The sequence below is a fragment of the Moschus berezovskii genome, chromosome 3 (assembly GCF_049115385.1).
Source record: "Moschus berezovskii isolate FMDL1 chromosome 3, NW_MosBer_1.0, whole genome shotgun sequence".
Lineage (NCBI taxonomy): Eukaryota > Metazoa > Chordata > Mammalia > Artiodactyla > Moschidae > Moschus > Moschus berezovskii.
The window spans coordinates 65,141,221-65,166,090 of NC_142462.1; the positions used below are offsets into that span (position 1 = coordinate 65,141,221).

At 39.3% G+C, this 24,870-nt stretch overlaps 1 protein-coding gene across 4 annotated transcripts in view; it reads left to right on the forward strand.

Annotated features, from left to right (window-relative positions):
* Positions 1-24,870, forward strand: part of DOCK4 (dedicator of cytokinesis 4) — a 488,437-nt gene that overhangs the window by 382,708 nt on the left and 80,859 nt on the right. For all 4 annotated transcript variants that reach the window (XM_055420853.2, XM_055420851.2, XM_055420852.2 and 1 more), the window contains exons 27-30: positions 3,841-3,935; positions 16,450-16,525; positions 18,796-18,896; positions 19,616-19,674. In XM_055420853.2, the coding sequence (XP_055276828.1) occupies positions 3,841-3,935; positions 16,450-16,525; positions 18,796-18,896; positions 19,616-19,674 (331 nt within the window). The remainder of the gene's footprint in view (positions 1-3,840; positions 3,936-16,449; positions 16,526-18,795; positions 18,897-19,615; positions 19,675-24,870) is intronic.

The following is a 24,870-nucleotide window of genomic DNA, read 5'->3' on the forward strand; positions in this document are numbered from 1 at the left end:
TCACTCAAACTCATGTCCATCGAGTCGGTGATGCCATCCAGCCATCTCATTCTTTGTTGTCCCCGTCTCCTCCCACCCCCAATCCATCCTAACATCAGAATCTTTTCCAGTGAGTCAACTCGTCGCATGAGGTGGCCAAAGTATTGGAGTTTCAGCTTTAGCATCAGTCCCTCCAATGAACACCCAGGATTGATCTCCTTTAGAATGGACTGGTTGGATCTCCTTGCAGTCCAAGGGACTCTCAAGAGTCTTCTCCAACACCACAGTTCAAAAGCATCAATTCTTCGGCTATCAGCTTTCTTCACAGTCCAACTCTCACATCCATACATGACCACGGGAAAAACCATAGCCTTGACTAGATGGACCTTTGTTGGCAAAGTAATGTCTGCTTTTTAATATGCTGTCTAGGTTGGTCATAACTTTCCTTCCAAGGAGTAAGCATCTTTTAATTTCATGGCTGCAATCAGCATCTGCAGTGATTTTGGAGCCCAAAAAAATAAAGTCTGACACTGTTTCCACTGTTTCCCCATCTATTTCCCATGAAGTGATGGGACCAGATGCCATGATCTTCGTTTTCTGAATGCTGAGCTTTAAGCCAAACTTTTCACTCTCCTCTTTCACTTTCATCAAGAGGCCTTTGAGTTCCTCTTCACTTTCTGCCATAAGGGTGGTGTCATCTGCATATCTGAGGTTATTGATATTTCTCCCAGCAATCTTGATTCCAGCTTGTGCTTCTTCCAGCCCAACGTTCCTCATGATGTACTCTGCATATAAGTTAAATAAGCAGGGTGACAATATACAACCTTGACGTACTCCTTTTCCTATTTGGAACCAGTCTGTTGTTCCATGTCCAGTTCTAACTGTTGCTTCCAGACCTGCATACAGGTTTCTCAAGAGGCAGGTCAGGTGGTCTGGGATTCCCATCTCTTTCAGAATGTTCCACAGTTTATTGTGATCCACACAGTCAAAGGCTTTGGCATAGTCAGTGAAGCAGAAATAGATGTTTTTCTGGAACCCTCTTGCTTTCTCCATGATCCAGCGGATGTTGGCAATTTGATCTCTGGTTCCTCTGCCTTTTCTAAAACCCTCTTGAACATCTGGAAGTTCACGGTTCACATGTTTCTGAAGCCTGGCTTGGAGAATTTTGAGCATGATTTTACTAGCATGTGAGATGAGTGCAATTGTGCAGTAGTTTGAGCATTCTTTGGCATTCCCTTTCTTTGGGATTGGAATGAAGACTGACCTTTTCCAGTCCTGTAGCCACTGCTGAGTTTTCCAAATTTGCTGACATATTGAGTGCAGCACTTTCACAGCATCATCTTTCAGAATTTGAAATAGCTCAATTGGAATTCCATCACCTCCACTAGCTTTGTTCGTAGTGATGCTCTCTAAGGCCCACTTGACTTCACATTCCAAGATAAATGTGAGTGACCTGGATGAATGTTCCAGGTGAGTGATCACACCATCGTGATTATCTTCTTCGTGAAGATCTTTTTTGTACAGTTCTTCTGTGTATTCTTGCCACCTCTACTTAATATCTTCTGCTTCTGTTAGGTTCATGCCATTTCTGTCCTTTATCGAGCCCATCTTTGCATGAAATATTCCCTTGATATCTCTAATTTTCTTGAAAAGATCTCTTGTTTTTGTTGTATGTCACCAATCCTACACCTGGAATAACTTTGCCTTTGTCCACTGTACTACAAAACAGCAGTCAAAGTTGCTAGCCCTGAAGATAGATATCTTGCCTCCTGTAAACCAATTTTTCAGCCATTTTTGTTTTCCTCTGTACAACAGACATCCCTCTCTCCTATTCCCTACTGTGAGGGGTGCTGCCTCCAATTTCCAATTCTATTTAATGATTAGAGGAGAAAAGATGAAGCATCAGCATTTTAGAACCTATAGTGGTAAAGATTCCACCTGCCAGTACAGGAGAAGCAACAAGAGATGTGGATTCAATCCCTGGGTCAGGAAGATCCACTCGAGAAGGAAATGGTAATCCACTCCACTTTTTTTGCCTGGAAAAGTCCATGGATAGAGGAGCCTTTGGGCTACAGTTCTTGGGGTCACAAACAGTCGCGACTTAGCAACTGAGGGTGCGGGCACACACACACACAAGTGCATGTGTGCTAAGTTGCTTCTGTAGTATCTGAGTCCTTGCGACCCCGTGGGCTATAGCCCACCTGAAGCCTCAGTCCATGGGATTCTCCAGGCAAGAATACTGGTGTGGGCTGCCATTTCATTCTCCCAACCAAAGTACTTGTAAACTATGAAAAACAAGTGACTCCCCACCTTCAGGATTTTCCTTTAATGTCTATCTAAGCAAATACATCAAGACAGAAAACTAGAGTGAGGTATAACACTTTGAAAGGTAAATGCAAACAGTTTTTGCAAGGGTTATATGTGTTCATGTCTGCAAAACGCTGAAAAATGAACAGGAAAACTGAAAAAACTTTTAGAAGTGTATTATAAAGAGCTTCTCACAGTTTTGGTGTGCTAATGACCCCCTATCCCAACAGAGGGCTAGAATAGGAGGTTGCCCAAAATTATCTGACCTGAAGGAGAATACGTTTGGGAAACTGTCTGTGGTAATTCTGCCAAAACAGGAAGGGTCTGTCTCACCATTTAAAGACAGATGACCTAGTGGGCATGTTTCCACATGGAATGGACTACATATAAGTGTATGTGTGCTGATGCCAAAGAAACTAAATTAAATCCTTGTCAAAATATTTATGGGTTTGATCAAAGCTGTTAGAATATGTAAACACACACGTCCAGCTCCCATGTGTTTCTAGCTTTTTAGGATATTTCTGTCGACTGATGGTATGGGTGACAATGATAATCTTATATTCAAGTGGCTTACTTATTTAACCTAATGTGTTGTTAGGTTTGATAAATAAAACTCTTATATTTGGGGTGTTTTTCTAAGCAACATCATACTGTTACCTTCAGTGAATTGTGAAATATATTTTCCTAGCGGTAAGTTACAAACTATCTTTAAGTTTTCTAGTTAACAAATCTAAATCATAATTAGATTGAGCCGATCTCTTTTTGAGTAGGGCAAGCTCCATTTCATTCATTACCTGCAGTATGTTAGTTTCTTGAGTTCTTATTAAGTATAATGTGCTCCAGCACTTTGGGTCTGTTTCTTACAATGTTTTAAGAAATGGTATTTCCATGACTGACAATAGCTTTTTGTCAAGAGTGTTTCCAGGTGGTCGGCTTAAAGATATCATCTCCGTAAATACCAGTGCCCCCTAGCATGGCATCTCTGTGAAGAATACCTTGACATACTCTTAGTTTCTAAGGACTTGTCACTGGGCTCAGCTTCATACACATCCCTCTCTCTATTTATTCTGCCTAGGACCTTCAGATTCTATAAACCTCCATGTATCCCATTAATCCTGCATTTTTAGAATGCCCTTTAAGAAACATGGATTTTTGCTTTTCAATGAGCATAGCTTTCTAAATTCTAACACCCACTTAAAGGAAAGCATAATTGAACTAATACCCTTTGCAGTTCTCTTGAACTGAAAAGTTCTGAAGTTTCAGTTCAGTTCTGTGTTATTTCTCAAACCTAAATGTTTAGAGCTTGTGGAGAAAAAGCATCATTTCCACTATGCATGAGAAAGAGAAAGAAGGAGGAACGTTTGGGAAGGGTAGCAAATCAACTGGGCACTGAGAATGGGAAGGGAGATGATTTTTTCTCCTGGGTAAAGTATTGAGTATGGGTCCTTTCTCTGTAAGTGCTTTGGAAATGGTAACAATAGCTCTGTGTGTGTATGTGTGTGTGTGAACAATTTCTATAACTCAGTAATATGGTCTCTTTCCTCCCTACCCAAGGATTTCCTGCTGCAGATATTTACTGTGTTCCGAATATTGATACGCCCAGAGATGTTTCCAAAGGACTGGACTGTCATGCGCTTGGTGGCTAACAAGTAAGACATTTACACTGATGATAATTGCAACTCATTGAATATGGAAAGTGGAGAATATGAAATGATACATTCACTTTGATTTCAAATTTGAAACCTCCAAATCCTGGAGTTCTTTTTCTTTGCTTCTGAGTTAACTTGTCTCACTTGTTTTGTTTGTCTCTTTGCTTGCTTGCTTGCTTTTCCTAATCATTACTATTTGTTTTAAATAGATAATATATTAACATAGCTCAAAAATCAAACAGTATAACAGAGTATGCCTTAAGAAGTCCCTCTCCCACCCTCATTATTTACCCCTACTCCCAGCCTGCAATAACCACTTTTATTTGTTTCTTGCATGTCCTTCCACTGTTCCTTTATGCAGAACTTAGCAGGTAGCAGAATAAATGAACTGTCCTGCAGATCTTTCTTTTACATAAAAATCCTGGGAATCTTTCCAAATCAATATGTGGAAAGTCCCTCATTCATTTATGGTTTCTTTTTCTTTTGTGCTGCTGCTAAGTCACTTCAGTCGTGTCCGACTCTGTGTGACCCCACAAACGGAAGCCCACCAGGCTCCCCCATCCCTGGGATTCTCCAGGCAAGAACACTGGAGTGGGTTGCCATTTCCTTCTCCAATGTGTGAAAGTGAAAAGTGAAAGTGAAGTTGCTCAGTCGTGTCCGACCCTTAGCGGCCCCACAGACTGTAGCCTACCAGGCTCCTCCATCCATGGGATTTTCTAGGCAATACTACTGGAGTGGCTTGCCATTTTCTTTTGTAGCTGTATAATATTCCATTGACTATATGTACCATAGGTTATTTAATATCAGCTTTGTTTCTGGACCCTTGAGTCATTTCTGATCTTTCTTAACTCATTTTAACTCAGAGAATACATTCAGCATCTCCCATGTGCTGAGCACTGGAAATAAGATAGGACCCCTGAGTTAGGCAGGTGAAGATTGAAGTTCCTTTTACACACCTGAGTGATGTGACCAACAGAAGGCTGAAAATAGTGCTCTGAAAGAAGTTCAGGAAGAGATACAGACATTTGGGGAATTACTGATATTGACAAAATTAGCTTATATTAAGTATATTGGGGGTAAAAAGTAAAATGATCTGAGGTCAATAGTTGAATGAGTAGGAACCAGGAAAGGAGAGTAAGGGGTGGTCAGAATGGCCTTCTATTCCAGGAGCTATTCCTGGAGGGCACAGCGTCATGGGTTTATCTGCTCTCACACTTTGGCCTCTGTTATCTCAGGATTTGAAATGAAGATGAAGTGGGGATTTTTTTGTTTGTTTCTTTGTTTTTAGGAAAGTGGCATGATCTTTACCTCCACACTTATAATTTACCCTGTTTCATAAGCATCCTTTCCTTCCAGCCCACATTTGCCTCCCTCTCCTTCCTCCTCTTCTTCCATCCCCTAAACCCTCATGCTCAGGGTACAGGTTGGATTCTTCAGGTAACTGTTCGTGGGTCAAAAACACCATTTGTCCTCCCCAGGTACCCAAATATGATGAAGGTAAGAGCCCCAGGAAGATAGGGTTTGATGTTGATTAGAGATGCCTAATATGGCTTCTGCTGCAGTACACGTTTAGAGACGAGGAGGTGTTAAAATGCTGTGTTAAAAACTTTGTGAAGTAACAAATTGTATAATATGGCATATTATATTTTACATAAGTACAGAAACAGCTTTTCCATTTTGAAGACTAATTGAGAATCCTGAAATAGCTCTCTTTAGAGTTTAGCATATTTAGTTTGATATCTGTGAGTAGAATCAAATATCTCTTCATCTGGATGTCCAGATCCTACAGGTTTAAGTGGGAACCACTGGTCATGTTTCTGGCCTCGTTACCAAACAGCAAATATTCTGGGTACCTGGGGAGGGTGTTAAGTGGTCCAGGGAGCCAGCATAGAAGGGGGTCTGTGCTGTTGACATCATCATCACACAGCATCATTATTTGGTTATCCTGCCTGCCCTGTGTGCAGAGGGATATTTTGACTTGAATTAGAATTTCCAGTGGCAGACATTCAAACTGAAAGTGAATTTAACATTTTTTTTCCTTTTGTACAAAGGTGGTGGTTGAGCTTCTGAAAACCATGACAGTCATGTGGCTTATGATAGGAAATGCCATCTCACTCTGCTGCCACCTAAAAATCTCTACTACACTTGGGAAGACTTTATGGTCATGTGAGTGGGGAGCAGACTTAGAAGTCAGATTCTGTTTTTGAGTAAACTTACAATGTTTAAGATTTCCATCCCTAATGTTAGCTAAATAGGAGCATGGCTCTGTTAGAGATGAGCTCTGTGTAATGTGTTTAAACCAAAGATTAGTCCCATAGCAAACCTAAGAAAAAGTTCGTAAGACTTTGCTGAATGCAGTACCATCATTCCATTGACACCCAAGTCAGTGCTGATAGGAATCTGGCACTACTTTTCCCCTGGTGATGTCTGGCTGTGGTATATCCAACCTAATTCATAGACAGGACTCCACAGCCTGTGAACCACTTGCCAAGTTGGAATAGACCCCCTGATTTCTGCTGTTCACAGTTTCCTCTCCTCTCCTCATTTAACTGTCATAGTCATTTCCCATTCAAATCTTGAAAGCATGTGGGATCTTTCTTGTGTGATAATGGTTTTTCCAATAGTCATGTATGGATGTGAAAGTTGGACTATAAAGCTGAACACTGAAGAACTGATGCTTTTGAACTGTGGTGTTGGTGAAGACTCTAGATCCAACCAGTCCATTCTAAAGGAAATCAGTCCTGAATATTCATTGGAAGAACTGATGCTGATGCTGAAACTACTCCAATACTTTGGCCACCTGATACGAAGAACTCATTTGAAAAGACCCTGATGCTAGGAAAGATTGAAGGTGGGAGGAGAAGGGGACGACAGAGGATGAGATGGTTGTATGGCATCACCGACTCAAAGGACATGAGTTTGAGTGAACTCCAGGAGATGGCAATGGACAGGGAGGCCTGGCGTGCTACAGTCCATGGAGTCACAAAGAGTCAGACATGACTGAGCGACTGAACTGAACTGATAGTTCAGAAATAACCCTTCAGCTATTTGTGTCTTATCTGTTAAAAAATATAAACATCAATAGTATTGACAGAGAAATAAATCTCTGAAAGATATTTTAAATATGTTAAAGAGCCCACACCAGAAATTGAAAGGTTTTTACTTCATTAAATTGTATGGAAGCAAGTTTCAGAAGCTAGATCTAGGTCCCTGAAGTTGACGACATTTTCTTCCATGACACTAAGTTTGATAGAGAAATATTTGAGAAGTGCCCCTCAAAGAGGCATTTTCACCTAAGCTTCCACTTTTATTACCCACTTGTATGCTCGATACATGTCAAATTGATGGTAACTGGCCCAGAAGTCACCATTGCCTAGGCTTGAACTCAATTGAATAGCTCATCCCACAAAGTATGTGTTCTTTTATATGTTGGTCCTTTCTTCCAGTGTTTTCAAGTCAGTTAAATGCTATCTTTAAACTGTGCTGTCCCAAATCCTGTAGCTTCTCTGCATTATGTGAAGTTCTACCAAAAGCTGTGACTATAAATACCTGGCTGTTAGTATGGTCTTTTGTTTTTTTCTACCTGAATGTCTCACATTGTGTGTTCAGGCTAAATTTCCCAAGGATAAGAAAGCTGACTTCTGCTTGCCTTCAAAGCTTAATTGTGCCTGGCCACTGTAAGTTCTTGGTAGATGTTTCACATGAGGACAACTGCTCAATCTGAGAAAGAAGGAACATAAGGAAGATGAAAATTGAATACCAAAAATACAGGACACGTTGAGACAGGCTTCTCTCCACCCTCTTCCATACACATTGCAAAATACAGTACAAAAATAAAGTCACAGCTTTATACATATTTTCAACATTTGCTTAGTGAGGAAAGTAAAAATTCCCTAACCCTGCAGTTAAAATTTCAGACCCTTATTTTGTTTATCTTCTCTGCATGTTGGCTTCAAACATTTACTTTTGTGTGTGTGTGTGTTTTCCCACCAAACACTGAATTGTTTAGCTGATTATTACCTTCACCAGTTTATGTTCAAATGAGATATATATAGCAAATAAGTGATTTATGGAGTCAGAGATTCTTAGGGAAGATCATCCATTCCTTCACTGACTCCTTCATTCAGAAAATATTTTCTAGTGCCTAATCTGTAAAATAAATGTCATCATGATAAAAAGCACAGTTCTGAGAGGGGGGCTATGAAAGGAACTTTGCTCTGGACTGGAATAGGAGGAGTTTTTATGAAGGAGTGAAACTTGAGCTGAAGTCTGTAGCAGGAGTTAATAGGTAGACAGCAAAGGAAGACTTCTTATCAGCAGGAATAGCATACACACAGGCCCTGTGGTCAGAGTCAAGATGGCACATTCAAGGATCTGGAAGACTGTGTGGAGAAAATGAGGAGGGAAGGAACCAGTAAAAACGAGGTTGGAAGAAGACAAGGTCCAGATATTAGGGGGGTGAAGAGGAACTCAAAGGCCTCTTGGTGAAAGTGAAAGAGGAGAGTGAAAAGTTTGGCTTGAAGCTCAACATTCAGAAAACGAAGATCATGGCATCTGGTCCCATCACTTCATGGGAAATAGATGGGGAAACAGTGGAAACAGTGTCAGACTTTATTTTGGGGGGCTCCAGAATCACTGCAGATGCTGATTGCAGCCAGGAAATTAAGAGATGCTTACTCCTTGGAAGGAAAGTTATGACCAACCTAGATAGCATATTAAAAAGCAGAGACATTACTTTGCCAACCAAGGTCCGTCTAGTCAAGGCTATGGTTTTTCCCGTGGTCATGTTTGGATGTGAGAGTTGGACTGTGAAGAAAGCTGAGCACCGAAGAATTGATGCTTTTGAACTGTGGTGCTGGAGAAGACTCTTGAGAGTCCCTTGGACTGCAAGGAGATCCAACCAGTCCATTCTAAAGGAGATCAATCCTGGGTGTTCATTGGAAGGACTGATGCTAAAGCTGAAACTCCAATACTTTGGCCACCTCATGTGATGAGTTGACTCACTGGAAAAGAGTCTGATGCTGGGAGGGATTGGGGGTGGGAGGAGACGGGGATGACAGAGAATGAGATGGCTGGATGGCATCACTGACTCGATGGACATGAGATTGAGTGAACTCCAGGAGTTGGTGATGGACAGGGAGACCTGGCGTGCTGTGATTCATGGGGTCGCAAAGAGTCGGACACGACTGAGCGACTGAACTGAACTGAACTGAAAGAGACGAGAGAAACCAGAAAAGACCAGTTAGGATCTTAATACAGCAATGCGGGTAAGAGATGCTGATGACTTGAACAGGTGGATTGCAATGAAGGTAGTGAGAAGATCAATTTTTTTTTTAATTTTTTATTTATTTTTTTATTGAAGGATAATTGCTTTACAGAATTTTGTTGTTTTCTATCAAACCTCAACATTAATCATTAATCAGCCATAGTTATACATATATCCCCTCCCTTTTGAACTTCCCTCCCATCTCCCTCCCCACCCCACCTCCCTGGGTTGATACAGAGCCCCTGTTTGAAAACAGAGATGACAAAACTTGCAGATGGCTGGATGTGGGCAGGTGAGAAAAAAGTTTGAAGATGGCTCTTAGAATTGTGTTCTCAACAGAAGAATAAATGGTGGTAACATTCACTTAAATGGAAGATACTGAGAGAGGAATGGGAGAGGTGAGGGATCCTTTATTGAGCAGAAATTTGAGATACTGTTAGATACCCAAGTGGAGTTGTAAGAAATGAGGCTGGACATGCTTGTATGGAGCTCTTAAGTTAAGACTAGCGACATGCTAATACGTTTGAGGTCCTCAGCATTGGGTAGTATTTGAAGTCATCAAACTGAATGAAAGCACTCTAGAGGAAAGTACAGATTGAAAAGAGAAGCCTACTTAAGACTGGGCCCTGCAACATGCCAGCCTTCCAAGGTCAAGATGTTTGGAAGCCACCAGCAACAGAGATGGAAAAGGAGTAGCCTATGATGTAAGATGAGAACCAGAAGGGCATAATATTAACCATATGAAGAAAATATTTCATAAAGGAAGGAGGTAAAGAGCTTCTGGGAGGTTGGAGGATGAAGACTGACAATTATCCCTGGGTTTTGGCAGTGGGATGCAGATACTGGTGACCTTGACAAGTGCTATTTCAGTGGAGTGGTAGAGATGAAATTCTTATCAGAGTGAATTTGAGAGCAGATGGGAATTGAAAAAATGAAAGCAATAATTATCAGCTCTTTAGAAGATTTTTCTGTAAGAAGGAGCAGAGAAATGTGGCTATATCTGGAAGAAGATATGAATGCTCAGATTCATTTCTGAATATGGAATATTATGCATGTTGGTTTACAGATAGGAAGGGCACAGAAAAAAGAAATATTGATAGTGCTAAAGAAAACAGGCCTAAGTGAAGAAACAGTGTCCTTGGGTAAGCCAGTCGGGGTGAGATCAAGTGCAGGATTTCTCATTGTGCCTGTCTGATAACACCTTTTCTGAAGGTAACGCTGTCCACTGTCAACTTGCACTGGAAATTAGGTCAGCTGCGTAAGCATACAGTTTAGTTCCATTGACATTGTTTTTTGTGGTGAGACTTTCTCAATGAAGGAAGCTCACCACACTTAGGGTAGCACTGATAAAGTACCCACCAGGAAGCTTGGCTTTAGCTAGGAGCATTGATCCATTGTAACAGGAAGGAAGACAAAGTATGTGATACTGACTATGAAAAGTTTTATGTTAGAGTAGATGATCTGTTGAAAGTGAAAAATTGAAAGTGTCAGTCGCTCAGTTACGTCTGACTCTTTCCAACACCATGGACTGCAGCCATTCAGGCTCCTCTGTCCATGGAATTTTCCAAGCAAGAATACTGAAGTGGGTTACCATTCCCTTTTCCAAGGGATCTTCCCCACCTGGGGATTGAACCAGTTCTCCTGCATTGCAGGCATATTCTTTACCATCTGAGCCACCAGGGAAGCCTGAGGTCTGCCAGGCTTCTCTGTCCATGGAATTTTCCAGGCAAGAATAACTGGAGAAGGCAACCATTCCCTTCTCCAGATGTTCTTCCCAACCCAGGGATTGAGCCAGGGTCTCCTGCTTTGCAGGCAGATTCTTTATCATCTGAGCCACCAGGGAAGTCCACCATCTGCTGAAGACACATTGAAAAATAACTACTATTGTTTTTTGTTGATGGTGGGGTTTTTCTATTAGGGTCATTATCTTTAAATACTTTACTGTGGGGGGGGGGCGTGGGGAAGATAATGATTTTTACCAAAAACTGTATATTACTAAGAGAAATGTGCCATACTTCCAGAGTTATAGCAAATATTTACAAAAGAATTGCCTGCATCTCCTGGTGAGGTGTGAGGAGTTAGTAGAATGAATACATAAGGAAAGACAAGAATACATTAGGATTTAAGTCTAACAGGCCAAACAAACAAACGCTGAGGCTGTTGCCACATGAGTGATTTTGTACCAACACTGCCCAGAGGAGAAGGTCATGGAATTTCTAAAATTCCTTCCATTTCAATCCTTGTTGATTCTTTTGACCTCACCCGCACTGCATACCTCCTTGACTAAAAGCAGAATCACTTCGTTTCCTGCCTTCCTGTTTTGGCTAATTCTGTGACCTCCACTTGGAGTGGCTTTCTCCATCAGCTTTGCCTGTCTTAATCTCAGTCTCTTCAAAATATCTATAGAAACAGTATTGGTTCTTTTACAGTGATAAATGTACCATACCAATAATAGAGGTTAATAATAGTGGAAACTGGGTATGACGTATACAGGAGCTCTCTGTATTATCTTTGCAATAAGCCTGTAAGCCTAAAACTGTTCTTAGAAAAACATTATTAAAAAAAAATAGCTATAGAAAAGTATAAAAAGTTCTACAAGGCTTACATTTTAGAAATATCTAGTACAGCAAATAGTTATCACAAACCATAGATTTAAATACCGGTTTGAAACTACAGTCATTCAGCAAATACTTACTGGGCTAGGCCCTTGGTGATGCAGTGTTTACCATAGACAAATTTCCCAAATGTCGTTGCTTACCAAGTTCCAATCCTCATCTATCTTCTTTTCCATCTCTAACACCAGACCTCACAATGAATGATCACATGCATCAGAATCACGTGGCTGAGCCCTGGTGTGATCTCACCAAGCCATAGCCTCTGGTGAGACCCTAAAGCTTTATGTATCTTTCAGGTGCTACTCATGTACTGACATTTGAGGACCACTAGCTTAGGTCACCGGAGAAGGCAATGGCACCCCACTCCAGTAGTCTTGCCTGGAAAATCCCATGGGCGGAGGAGCCTCGTAGGCTGCAGTCCATGGGGTCACGAAGAGTCAGACATGACTGAGCGACTTCACTTTCACTTTTCATTTTCATGCATTGGAGAAGGAAATGGCAACCCACTCCAGTGTTCTTGCCTGGAGAATCTCAGGGACAGGGGAGCCTGGTGGGCTGCTGTCTATGGGATTGCACAGAGTCGGATACAACTGAAGCGACTTAGCAGCAGCAGCAGCTTAGGTCACGGAGAAGGCAATGGCGACCCACTCCAGTACTCTTGCCTGGAACAGGGACAGCGGAGCCTGGTGGGCTGCCATCTATGGCGTCACACAGAGTCGGGCATGACTGAAGCGACTTAGCAGCAGCAGCTTAGGTCAGTTTCCCCTGATGACTGTCCAGGATTTTGATCTGCCCTCTTAACCCTCCATATTATAGGGAATTTGTCATCCTCCAAGTTTAGATCTCCTTAGTTTTTCAGTGCACAAACATTAACCTTGTTGATGCCCAATTTATCCAAAAACTGGATATTGGAATCCAAAATATTCAGTCCATTTATAATTTATGGAGATGGGCTTTCGCTTGAGCAGATTATCAGGTTAGAGTAGTTTTCAAAAGGACAGTTTATAGATGAGGTTTCTCTGGGGGGATGGCATTGCATAAAAATACTTTCTAAATGCAAGAAATGAGGTGGCAGCTGGAAAACCTGAAGAAAGAGCTTTGATTTCCTGTCTGTGAGTTTCTCTTTTATGTATATATTTATCATGCTGTGCAATAGATTAGGGTTGTCAAAAGTGATCCTTATGCTTGCATTCCTATGGCAGACACCAGTATTTTGACCATTTGTAGTAACAGATTGCAAACCTTTCTTGGCTATTGAATTGGAACCCTGAGATTTGAAAAGTCCACGTATTCAAAAACTGAGTCATGAGTAAAAGAATAAAACCAAAGGAACCACATGGTTTTGGGTAAATTAGAACAAGTAAAGAAAAATCCTTAAACACTACAGGTTTCCACCACAGTGAAGGAGCCATAATATATATGTGCCTTTTTAGCTGATTGAGGGCCTGTATGCCAGGAAACTGTCTTAGTACTGAGACATAAAAAGCTCTGGGAGCTGCCTCTGTGACTTGGGCTGAATATTATAAGCATAAATGAAAAGCAATTGAAATAGTCATTTTAAGATCTTTTTAGCCCTGGGAAGTCATATTTTTGAAGGTCTTATCCCTCATCATACCACCTGCCGCATGCCAAAATGAAAAGCAGTTTTTACATTTTGTTTTTTAAAGTATTGGCCTATGGAATAAATTGCCAGGCTTCCCTGGTGACTGAGATGGTGAAGAATCTTCCTGCAATGCAAGAGACCCAGGTTCGATCCCTGAGTCAGGAAGATCCCCTGGAGAAGGAAATGGCAACCCACTCCAGTATTCTTACCTGGAAAATCTCAAGGACAGAGAAGTCTGGCAGGCTACAATCCATGGGGTTGCACAGAGTTGAACATGACTGAGCAACTAACAAACACACGTAGTTTGTTAGGCCTGAAAAGGCCTGTGCCTTGTACTTCTTATGCCTGATGATAAAGCACCCTTGGTAAGAGGGTGAGATGTTCAGTGTCAAGCAAGGATGCATGTCCTGTTAAAGAGCCACAGTAGTCATTGGCCTAAAATTCTCGAAGGCAGGAAAATGTGAAGCAGTGTTGTTTGGAATGCGTTTCTGACTTGGACCTCTCTAGAGCCTTGCTCTTCAAAAGTTGGATTGTGAATCAACAGCATGAACATTTCCTGGAGCTTGTAAGAAATGCAGAACTTTTAGCCCTATCCCAAACTTGCTGAATCATGATCTACATCTTAACTGATCACCAGGCACCCATGGAAGTTTGTCTAACTTTTAAAAATGTTTGTTTGGAGCAGAGGTTTGTCTAGAGCTCTAGGTGTACATAGGAATCACCTGGGAGTTTTACTGATCCTGAGGTCCACATTGCACCCCAGTCCAATTATTAAATCTTTGGGGTGTGATCCAGATGTCTGTGTTTTTAAAGCTCCCCAGTGATTCCAGTAAGCAGTCAGCTTGAGGCTCACAGGTCCTTCATAAAGCCAGAGAGACTCCTTGTTGTTTACCAGCAAGCGCTATTCAAGAAGCCATGGATTTTGTTCATGTGTTTGGGATCCAGCATATACTTTACAAATGAGTAGTCTTTGCCAAGGAATCATTTCATTTGGAAGATTGAGTTTGTTGGTTCCTTTCCACAGCATTGGGTGCAATAATCCAAATCTCAGATATGTCATGTTTTACTAACACTAGAGGTTACTGTTTCTGAACAACAGTCCAAGCTAGAGTTGCGGGCCAGAAGGTGGTTTTGATGTGAAACTCAGGTATCGTGGTTCTGTGTATGTTTCTTCATTGACTATTGAAGGAAAGCATTTGTTAAGGATGCAAAATTTTCTTCTTTAAACTTAGAAGCCCAACAATGTAATAGGTGCTGGACAAAGAGCCTCTTCCTTGCCTGATAGCGTTCCATTTTCTGATAATTAAGCTTTAGTTTTATATAAGATTTGAATGAACTACCTTAGAAACTTAGTCAGTTACCATCATGGATTTCATCAGTGTCCTTGGACAGTTGTCACTTTATACTGTTTTGATATATGTGGTTTTTCTCTTTGATGTGGCATTCACTGTTGATATCTGTCATTTGGTGATAGAAAAAACCATAGGACTTCTCAATCTCAAAGGCTTTACTTATGCTTGACTTTCATAGAATGATTCATTGGAAGATGTAAATGACATGTTAAAAGGCACATGAATGTAACACAGTGCTGGCTCATGGTAGAGCAAGTACCCAAGAAAATGGTGGTTTTCTTCTCTTTCTTCTTAACACATTATTGACCGGGGGTTTTGGCAGAAACTGCCTGTGGCCAGCAATTTGTTATGTAAGTGAATGTTGAAACATCTCCAGTCAATAACAGGTGACAAAAGATGTATTAATATATCTCTGTCAATAAGTTGTTAACTTGAGTTTCCATATTCAACCATCTATTCCTTAGCCTCGTTAGTCCTCTCCTGCCCCACAGGGAGACTATAATAGTGAGTTTTCCAACAGATTGCAATAATTAACATTTATGTTCTTCAAAAACTATAAATATTCTTCTAATGAGTAAATATTCTTTTAATCTCTATTTTACCAGTAGGATAACCAAGGTGTGAGGTTGATGACATGTTTTGTTTTGTTTGCTGTTATTTTACCTAGGGTCATACAATTACATCCTTCAGTTACAAGTCCTGTAATGAGAACTAGGGCCTCATCACATCACAAGCACTTCCTTATGCATGCATCTTAGAAAATGCCAAAGAGATTTTAAATATCAATCATTTATAAATTGGTGCTTGGTTTCTGGTGGTTTGGGGAGTGACCTATCTTGTTTCAATAAATGCTGTTATCTGACATTAAATGAGTCAATTGGAACTGCATTCAGTTTTGAACATATGCTCTTGTAGCTGTAAAAAGGAGCAGATTTTGAACAAATTGCTTAACTCAAGAGTTAACCAAGGATGCTTACTAAATCTTCCTTTTTTAATCTCCCTTGCAAGATACAGATGACTTCATATGGCCCCTCTGACAGGCTTTCCCTAATTCTCCAGCCCAGAGATGCCCCATTCTCTAAACTGCTGTAACACTGTCAGTTTCACACAGCTTAGTACTAGGATATAGACAATTTCACAGTCTGTAATGGTTTCTTTAGTGGCAATCTTGTCACCATGGAGAGGGAATCTGACTCCCATAGCCCTTACATGCCCGCTAACACCTTAAATAGGGGAGAGCAGAGAGAAGACGGTCAAATAAATACTCAATATAATCTGTTGCTGTAGCCTGCCCATTTCATCTTTGGGCTCTCTCTCTTTTGCTGTATTTTATAAGTTTTTATACTTTCTTCCATGTTAATAAAATATAGACTGTTGTAAATTTATTAAAAAGTTTTTGCTTGGTTTAGAAATTTGAAAATTTTAAAACATCAAGACAATATAATTCTGAGTCATATGAATTTAAAGATTTTTCTGCAAATCATTTCATTGATAGATTGATTCTTTTACTTTTTTTTCTAGGTGTCCTCTTTTTTATTTCAAATATGAATTATCTAATATCATTCCACAGGCTTACTGAAGAGGTTTTCTTTTGTCTTAATTACTTTATTCTTGCCTAATAAATGATTTTCACTAATGTGAAGTTTTCAACTTAAAATGTATTCTTTTTTATCACTAGCGTCATTATTACAACAGTTCTGTACCTGTCAGATGCACTTCGGAAGAACTTCTTAAATGAAAACTTTGATTATAAGGTCAGTATCCATTTAGATGACTATCTTGCTTGAGCTAAAAGGTTTTACATTGTCTCTCAAGAAATTGCCTCATGAATTTTCTTTCTCTTAGTTATAGGAAAATAAAGTTATTTTGGCTACCTCAAATTAATCTTGGAGTATATTACTTTCAATTATGAATAATGTTAAGAGTTCTTCATTCTATTTGTGAGTAAGTTAGGTCTATAACTATGTTCATCAACCTGATCGAAATCATAGTGCTCAAGAGGAAAGAATGTTCTTTACTGTTACTGTAAATTTTAATTCTCTTTTTGATCCCCTGCATGACAAAAAGAACTTAGAGCATAATGTTTTAAAACATCTTTTAAAATAGAGTTTATGTAAAAAGCATATTTACAAAGTAAACTGGTTAGTTCCTTTAGATCTCTATCTTCTTATATTTTAGAATGAACTAGTAAAAAGAAAAAAAATGAAACATTAGTAAGATTCTTTAGGGCAGATCTCTGTAAGTTTGTAATGTAATGTGATATGCCTGGGTCTCTAAGAATTCTCAGTGTACCATCTGTTAAATACAGAATGAAAAATGGTAGATTAAGGATGGGCAGTGCCCATCCTGCTGTCCCATCTTAGTGGTCTTTTATGTTTCGACATCTGAATTTCCCATTCTTTTAAAAATAACATCTTTTATACTAAACATTCAATAAAGTTTCCTTATCAGAGAACTAGAAAATACAAAAAGTATAATAGAAACCAGTGGAATTTTAGTGGTTGCTTAACAAATGTCTTTATAATAAAATATCAAAATTTCATAATCACCACATTACTTTTTAATATTCAATTTGTTTCTACCATTTTATTCTCATCAATTACTTTTTTTATGTATTTCTTACAAAATAAAATTTGACTTATATTCCTAATTGTTTCTTTGGATAGATATTTATAAATGAAAATGTTGAGTTAAAGGTTGTAACAATTATATTTGATGGCCTAGGTGTACACCAGCACTAGAGGAGACCATTCTGGGGGGGCAATTTGATAAGGGGAACAATTTTTTTGCTTTATTTACATTTCTCACTGAGGTGAAGTGAAGTCACTCAGTCATGTCTGACTCTTTGCAACCCCATGGACTGTAGCCTGCCAGCTTCCTCTGTCCATTGGATTTTCCAGGCAAGGATACTGGAGTGGGTTGCTGTTTCCTTCTCCAGGGGACCTTCCCAACCCAGGGATCAAACCCTGGTCTCCTGTATTGCAGGCAGATTCTTTACCATCTGAGCCAAGGGGAAGCCCACATTTCTCACCAGTTATGTTATTAATTATTCATTGGTTATTAATCATTAACTACTTCTGTTGCTAAGTCACTTCAGTCGTGTCCGACTCTGTGTGACCCCACAGACGGAAGCCCACCAGGCTCCCCCGTCCCTGGGATTCTCCAGGCAAGAACACTGGAGTGGGTTGCCATTTCCTTCTCCAATGTGTGAAAGTGAAAGTTATTAGTTATTGACTAATTATTGACTAAAATTCATGTTTCGTGAGGTCTGTTCTTTTGTTCATTATTTTGCTTAGAGTTTTATATTCTTTTTTTTTTGTGAGCACTATTTATGTATAACATATATTAATCCTTTATAATGTTTCTCATATTAATCTTTAATTTTACATGGTGTCAATAGAAAAGTCGTTTCTTTCCCTATGTCCTCTGTGTTTTTGGTTACATTTATTTCTGGAACTTTTATTTTGATCTCTTTCTAATGTGTTTTTCGTGTAAGAGAACTTAGAAGATTTGTCTGGGTGGGGAATTTTTATGTACTCTCTGAATTTAAATCAATTAGCATATCCAAAAGTGTGTATGTATCTTTCTTTTTTTTTTTTTTTTGAGTCCTACATTAAAAGGGGTTCCAAAATGAAATCACACTGAAATAAAATTATCCAGCTTATGCCTCAGCCTCCTTGGAGACACACAGACATATTATGAGAGAAATGAAGTATCTACCATTTAGCATATACCAGAGAGCCCATGAAACTTGGGATACAGCAATATAAAAATATTATCTATTTTGTTAGTTTGCTTCTTTTTTATAGGAAATTTCACAGATGTATAAAAATAAAGAGAATAGTATGATGAATCCCGCATGTACCCATACCCAGGTACAGCTACTATCAACTCAAGGCCCATCTTATTGCAACTCTCCCCCCATCCACTTACCACTTTTGAAGCAAATCCAAGATATCTTGTCACTTCATCTGTAAATATTTTTGTAACCCCATAGTATTTAAATATGTCATTCTCATTTTAGATCTGGGATTCCTACTTTTACCTTGCGGTAATTTTTATAAACCAGTTGTGTCTGCAGTTAGAGATGTTTACACCTTCCAAAAAGAAAAAGGTATTAGAAAAGTAAGTACCAGTGTATAATTGGGTAAGTATATGAGGCAAATCAAATGTTGTGACTTTTAAAAAGTATTTCAGTTCGAGTGATTCATAAATCTGATCTCCATAACTAGAAATCAAAGTGGAGAGGTAATGACCAAGAGGACAATAGGCAGCTTTTCTGGAAATTTCACTGTTTTGAACTTATTTAGAAATCTTTGTCCTCAGTCTTTCGGGATTCAAAAATACTATAGGAGCCAAAAATTATGAGACAAATGTTTCACTCAAGGGTTGATATGTGAATTTAAATTAGAGCCGTCAAGACATGTATTAATACATTGTACAAATTTCCGGTTATTAAATGAATGTCATGGGGATTTAATGTACATATAACACGGTGATTCTAGTTAATAATACTGCATTGCATATTTGAAAGTAGCTAGGAGACTGCATCTTGAAAGTTTTCATCAAAAGAAAAAAACTAGTTATGGTGATGGATATTAACTGGACTTACTGTGGTGACAATTTTGCAATATATACAAATATTCAAAATGTTATGTTGTATACCTAAGTGCAATATGATATTATATCAGTTATACCTCAGTAAAAGATGTGTACATTAAACATTTTCAATTAAGAACATGTTGTCTTTTAATTCAGAATGATAGATTGTGTCCCACAAAGACACAGATAACTTCTTTTTTTCTGGAGTCTTTGTATCAGGTTTGATTTGTGTTCTATTTCAGATATGGTGACATGCGGGTAACAATGGGTTGTGAAATTTTCAGCATGTGGCAAAACCTAGGTAAGTGATGAAAAAAGAAGCCACTCCGTTTTGTAGCTTATCACTGTCCTTGTAAGGAAACAAATGAAGATGGACAGTTTACCACCAACAGCATTTGAAACCAAATGTCTAAATCAATAAAGAAGTCTAGAAAGACTAAGTGACACTTAGGCATTGAATAAGGCTACAACTGATTCTTTAAATTGGTATCTATCTGAAAAATCACCTTTCTTTTGTGAGTTTCATTGAATGGCAAATTTTATAATCTAGCATTATTCCAGTAAGACCCGCAATGAGCTAACCTTTCAGCATTTGGAATTATAGCAAGTCAGAATTTCTAGAACTCTGAATTGAGGCTGTGACTCGTAGCAAATTTAGAATAAGCTTCATGAAACATTGACTTCATGAAACATCTGTACTCTTAAAATCTTGAAACCAATGACCTATATCATAAAGACTATAGCCAAAGGATTTTAAAGCATCTGTAGTTGCTAAGAAATTATTAGATCCAGTTTTGTTAATCTGCCACAGCAGATAGAGCATATTATCCAGCAAATTGATGACACAGATATGGTTCCATAAAAAGAATAATATTTAGAAGAAACATTGCTTGAAAATCTCATTGGCATTGGGTTTCTTTATAGAAAGTCATAGCTTACTTAGTTTGACTTGTTAATTATGCATGTTTATGCTCTGCTTAGTTGCTCAGTTATGTCCCGTTCTTTTCGACCCTTTGGACTGTAGCCCATCAGGCCTTTCTGTCCCTGAGATTTTTCAGGCAGGAATACTGGAGTGGGTTGCCATTTTCTCCTCCAGGGGATCTACCCCACCCAGGGATTGAACCCACATCTCCTGCATTGCAGGCACATTCTTTATCACTGAGCCATCCAGGAAGGCCTAAGTTCATAGCATTCATTTACTATTGTAATTCTTCCTTGTGATTTATTAAAGTGATGGAGCTATTTGAATTGAATATATAATAACCTGAAAGTATATTTTCTCTTGGACTTATCCAAATGCAACTTGAAAATGGCAGAATTTGTTTTCTGTAACTGGAGATAGAACCCTTATCATTTTACTTCAATTCATGTTACAGAAGTGATTTTTAACCAAGATACCCCTCAAATGTAGAATACATACAGGGCAATTTGAAGAAGTTCAGTTCAGTCACTCAGTCATGTCCAACTCTTTGCGACCCCATGAACTGCAGCACTCCAGGCCTCCCTGTTCGTCACCAACTCCCAGAGTCCACCCAAACCCATGTCCATTGAGTCGGTGATGCCCTCCAACCATCTTATCCTCTGTTGTCCACTTCTCCTCCCGCCTTCAATCTTTCCCAACATCACGGTCTTTTCAAATGAGTCAGCTCTTCGCATGAGGTGGCCAAAGTATTGGAGTTTCAGCTTCAACATCAGCCCTTCCAATGAACACCCAGCACTGTTCTCCTTTAGGATGGACTGGTTGGATCTCCATGCAGTCCAAGGGATTCTCAAGAGTCTTCTCCAAAACCACAGTTCAAAAGCATCAATTCTTCAGCACTCAGCTTTCTTTATAGTCCAACTCTCCCATCCATACATGACCACTGGGAAAACCATAGCCTTGACTAGACGGACCTTAGTTGACAAAGTAATATCTCTTGCTTTTTAATATGCTGTCTAGGTTGGTCATAACTTTCCTTCCAAGGACTAAGCGTCTTTTAATTTCATGGCTGCAGTCACCATCTGCAGTGATTTTGGAGCCCAGAAAAATAAAGTCCGACACTGTTTCCACTGTTTCCCCATCTATTTGCCATGAAGTGATGGGACTGGATGCTTCTGCCATAAGGGTGGTGTCATCTACATATCTAAAGTTATTGATATTTCTCCTGGCAATCTTGAGTCCAGCTTGTGCTTCTTCCAGCCCAGCGTTTCTCATGATGTAGTCTGCATATAAGTTAAATAATCAGGGTGACAATATACAGCCTTGATGTACTCCTTTCCTATTTGGAACCAGTCTGTTGTTCCATGTCCAATTCTAACTGTTGCTTCCCTACCTGCATACAGGTTTCTCAAGAGGTAGGTCAGGTGGTCTGGTATTCCCGTCTCTTTCAGAATTTTCCACAGTTTATTGTGATCCAATTAAGGCTTTGGCATAGTCAATAAAGCAGAAATAGATGTTTTTCTGGAACTCTCTTGCTTTTTCCATGATCCAGCAGATGTTGGCAATTTGGTTCCTCTGCCTTTTCTAAAACCAGCTTGAACATCTGGAAGTTCACGGTTCACATGTTGAAGCCTGGCTTGGAAAATTTTGAGTATAACTTTACTAGCATGTGAGATGAATGCAATTGTGTGGTAGTTTGAGCATTCTTTGGCATTGCCTTTCTTTGGGATTAGAATGAAAACTGACCTTTTCTAGTCCTGTGGCCACTGCTGAGTTTTCCAAATTTGCTGGCATATTGAGTGCAGCACTTTCACAGCATCATCTTTCAGAATTTGAAATAGCTCAACTGGAATTCCATCACCTCCACTAGCTTTGTTCATAGGGATGCTTCCTAAGGCCCACTTGACTTCACATTCTAGGATGTCTGACTCTAGGTGAGTGATCACACCATCATGATTATCTGGGTCGTGAAGATCTTTTTTGTACAGTTCTTCTGTGTATTCTTGCCACCTCTTCTTAATATCTTCTACTTCTGTTAGGTCCCTACCGTTTCTGTCCTTTATTGAGCCCATCTTTGCATGAAATGTTCCCATGGTATCTCTTAACCTTGTTATATATAATTGAGCCCAGTGTTTGATGCTCGCTGATAATTTCAGGGGAAAAAAAAGCAAGTTATGACTTGAAAGCAACCTCCAACTGTCTAAAACCAACCCGAGAAGCCCATGAAATATGTTTTGATTCAACTGAAAAATAACCTCAATTTGTCTTATTTGAAGAACACCTCCTCTCAGTCTTCATGTTTCATTGATTCTTTGTGTCTTTGTTTTTCAAAAACAGATCAAGACCCTTGGAATGTCCCTATTGCTTTTGGCATTAATTTAGCAAAGTGTTTTCCAAAGAAGGCTACATTGAAGTGTGGTTGTAGCTTAAGCTCTTGTCAGAGCCCAAATGATAAGACCTGTACGGATTCACTTGAGTTAACAGAATGTGAGAAAATGGCAGGTTAACATCTTCTAGATAAATCTTAGCACAGCCATGTGTGGTTATTTCCACATAAATCTTTCTCTAAGCATACCTGTGTCCTTACGCCCATGACCTGCTAAATAAAACTGGTACCTTTTGTTGCATTAAAGATGTCATTGTTTGCTTCATAAACTTTTCTCCTCTATTTTGTCTTTAACAAAAATATGTCTCCCTCTCTGGGTTTTATTTGTTTTCCTCAGAAACCTGAAGAATGTAAAAAATCTCTAAAGCATGGTGATCCCCATAACGTATTATGATGTTGGTGCTCTTTAGAACAGTGGTCCCAGGTGGCTCAGTGATAAAGAATCCCCCCTGCCAAACAGGAAATGTGAATTTGATCCCTGGGTTGGGATGATACTCGGGGGAAGGAAATGGCAATCCACTCCAGTATTCTTGGCTGGAGAATCTCATGGGCAGAGGAGCCTGATAGGCTACAGTCCATGGGATTGCAAAGAGTCACAACTTAGCAACTAAACAACAACAACAGCACTCAGTAAACAGTGTCACCTGGAAGCTTGGAAGAAATGCAAATTCTTTGGCTTCTCTCAAGACCACTGAAACAAAGTCTCTGAGAACCTCTGAGAGGAGGCACAACAGTCTTGAGTTTTTCCAAGTTCTCCAGGGGGTTCTTAGGCACTTGGCTAAAGATTGAAAAGCACTGCTGTAGACAGCACTCTAGCCTTTCTTTGTTTTTCCAACCCTAAAGTCTAGCTCTAGAACTCTGTTACAAAAGGTTCATTATAATCAAGTGCAAATTCCCAGCATGACATAGTTCAAGTATAAGGTATGTGTACATTTTCACTTCATTCCTTGGTTTCTGCATTATTTCCCTAGAGTTGTGGTCATAGCCTTCCAAAATATGAGACAAATTTTAAAGGTCATTGCTGCCATGCAACCACTGGAATTGGAGACTGTTTAGAAATGTGTAAACCTTTTTTCCAACATATATTTTTATAAAAATGTTAAGAAAAATTAAGTATTCAGGGTACTATTTTAACACCCCTCATAGGGCTTAAGTCAACATGTTACTTGAGAGTATCAATATACATTAGTTATAAATTGGATTACCTATAAATGTGTAATATTGAGTGTTTTGCTTGCTAAAGGAGAATTTATTCAGATAATTAAAGGTTTTCATTTTATACCATACACAAAAATTTAAAATGGATTAAAGACTTGAATGTAAGACATGAAACTACAAAACTCTAAAAAAAAAAAAAAAATAGGCAGTGCAGTCTATCAGTCTTAGCAATATCTTCCTGAGTATGTCTTCTTAGGCAAGGGAAACAAAAGCAAATATAAACAAATGGGATTAAATAAAACTTCAAAATGTCTGCACAGCAAAGGAAACAATCAGCAAAACAACAAACTACCTACTGAATGGGAGAAGATATTTGCAAATCATATATCCAATAAGAGGTTGTTATCCAAATATATGGGGCATCCCAGGTGGCACAATGGTAAAGAATCTGCCCTGTCAATGCAGGAGACACAGGTTTGATCTCTGGGTTCCCTGGAGAAGGGGATGGCTACCCCATTGTAGTATTCTTCCTGGAGAATTCCACGGACAGAGAAGCCTGGCGGGCTATAGTCCATGGGGTCACAAAGAGTTGGAAACGACTGAGCAACTTAGCACTGATACAACTCAACCACAACAAATGATTAAAAAATGGGCAGAGAATCTGAATAGACATATTTTCAAAGGGGACATACAGATGGCCAACAGGCACATGAAAAGATGTTTAACATCACTAATTATTAGGAAAATGTCAATCAAAACCACAATAAGATATCATCTCATGCCCATTAGAATGGCTGTTATCAAAAAGATAAGAAGTAATAGTGCTGAACAGGATGTGAAAGAAGTGGAACCATCATATACTGTTGGTGGTAATTTTCTGTAGTGGTTGCACCAGTTTACGTTAATAAATTGATAAATTTGGTAAACTGGTGTAGCCACTATGGAAAAAAGTATGGAAAGTCCTCAAAAAATTAAGATTAGATCTACCATGTGACCCAGCAATTCCACTTCTGGATATCCAAAGAGTACCAAAA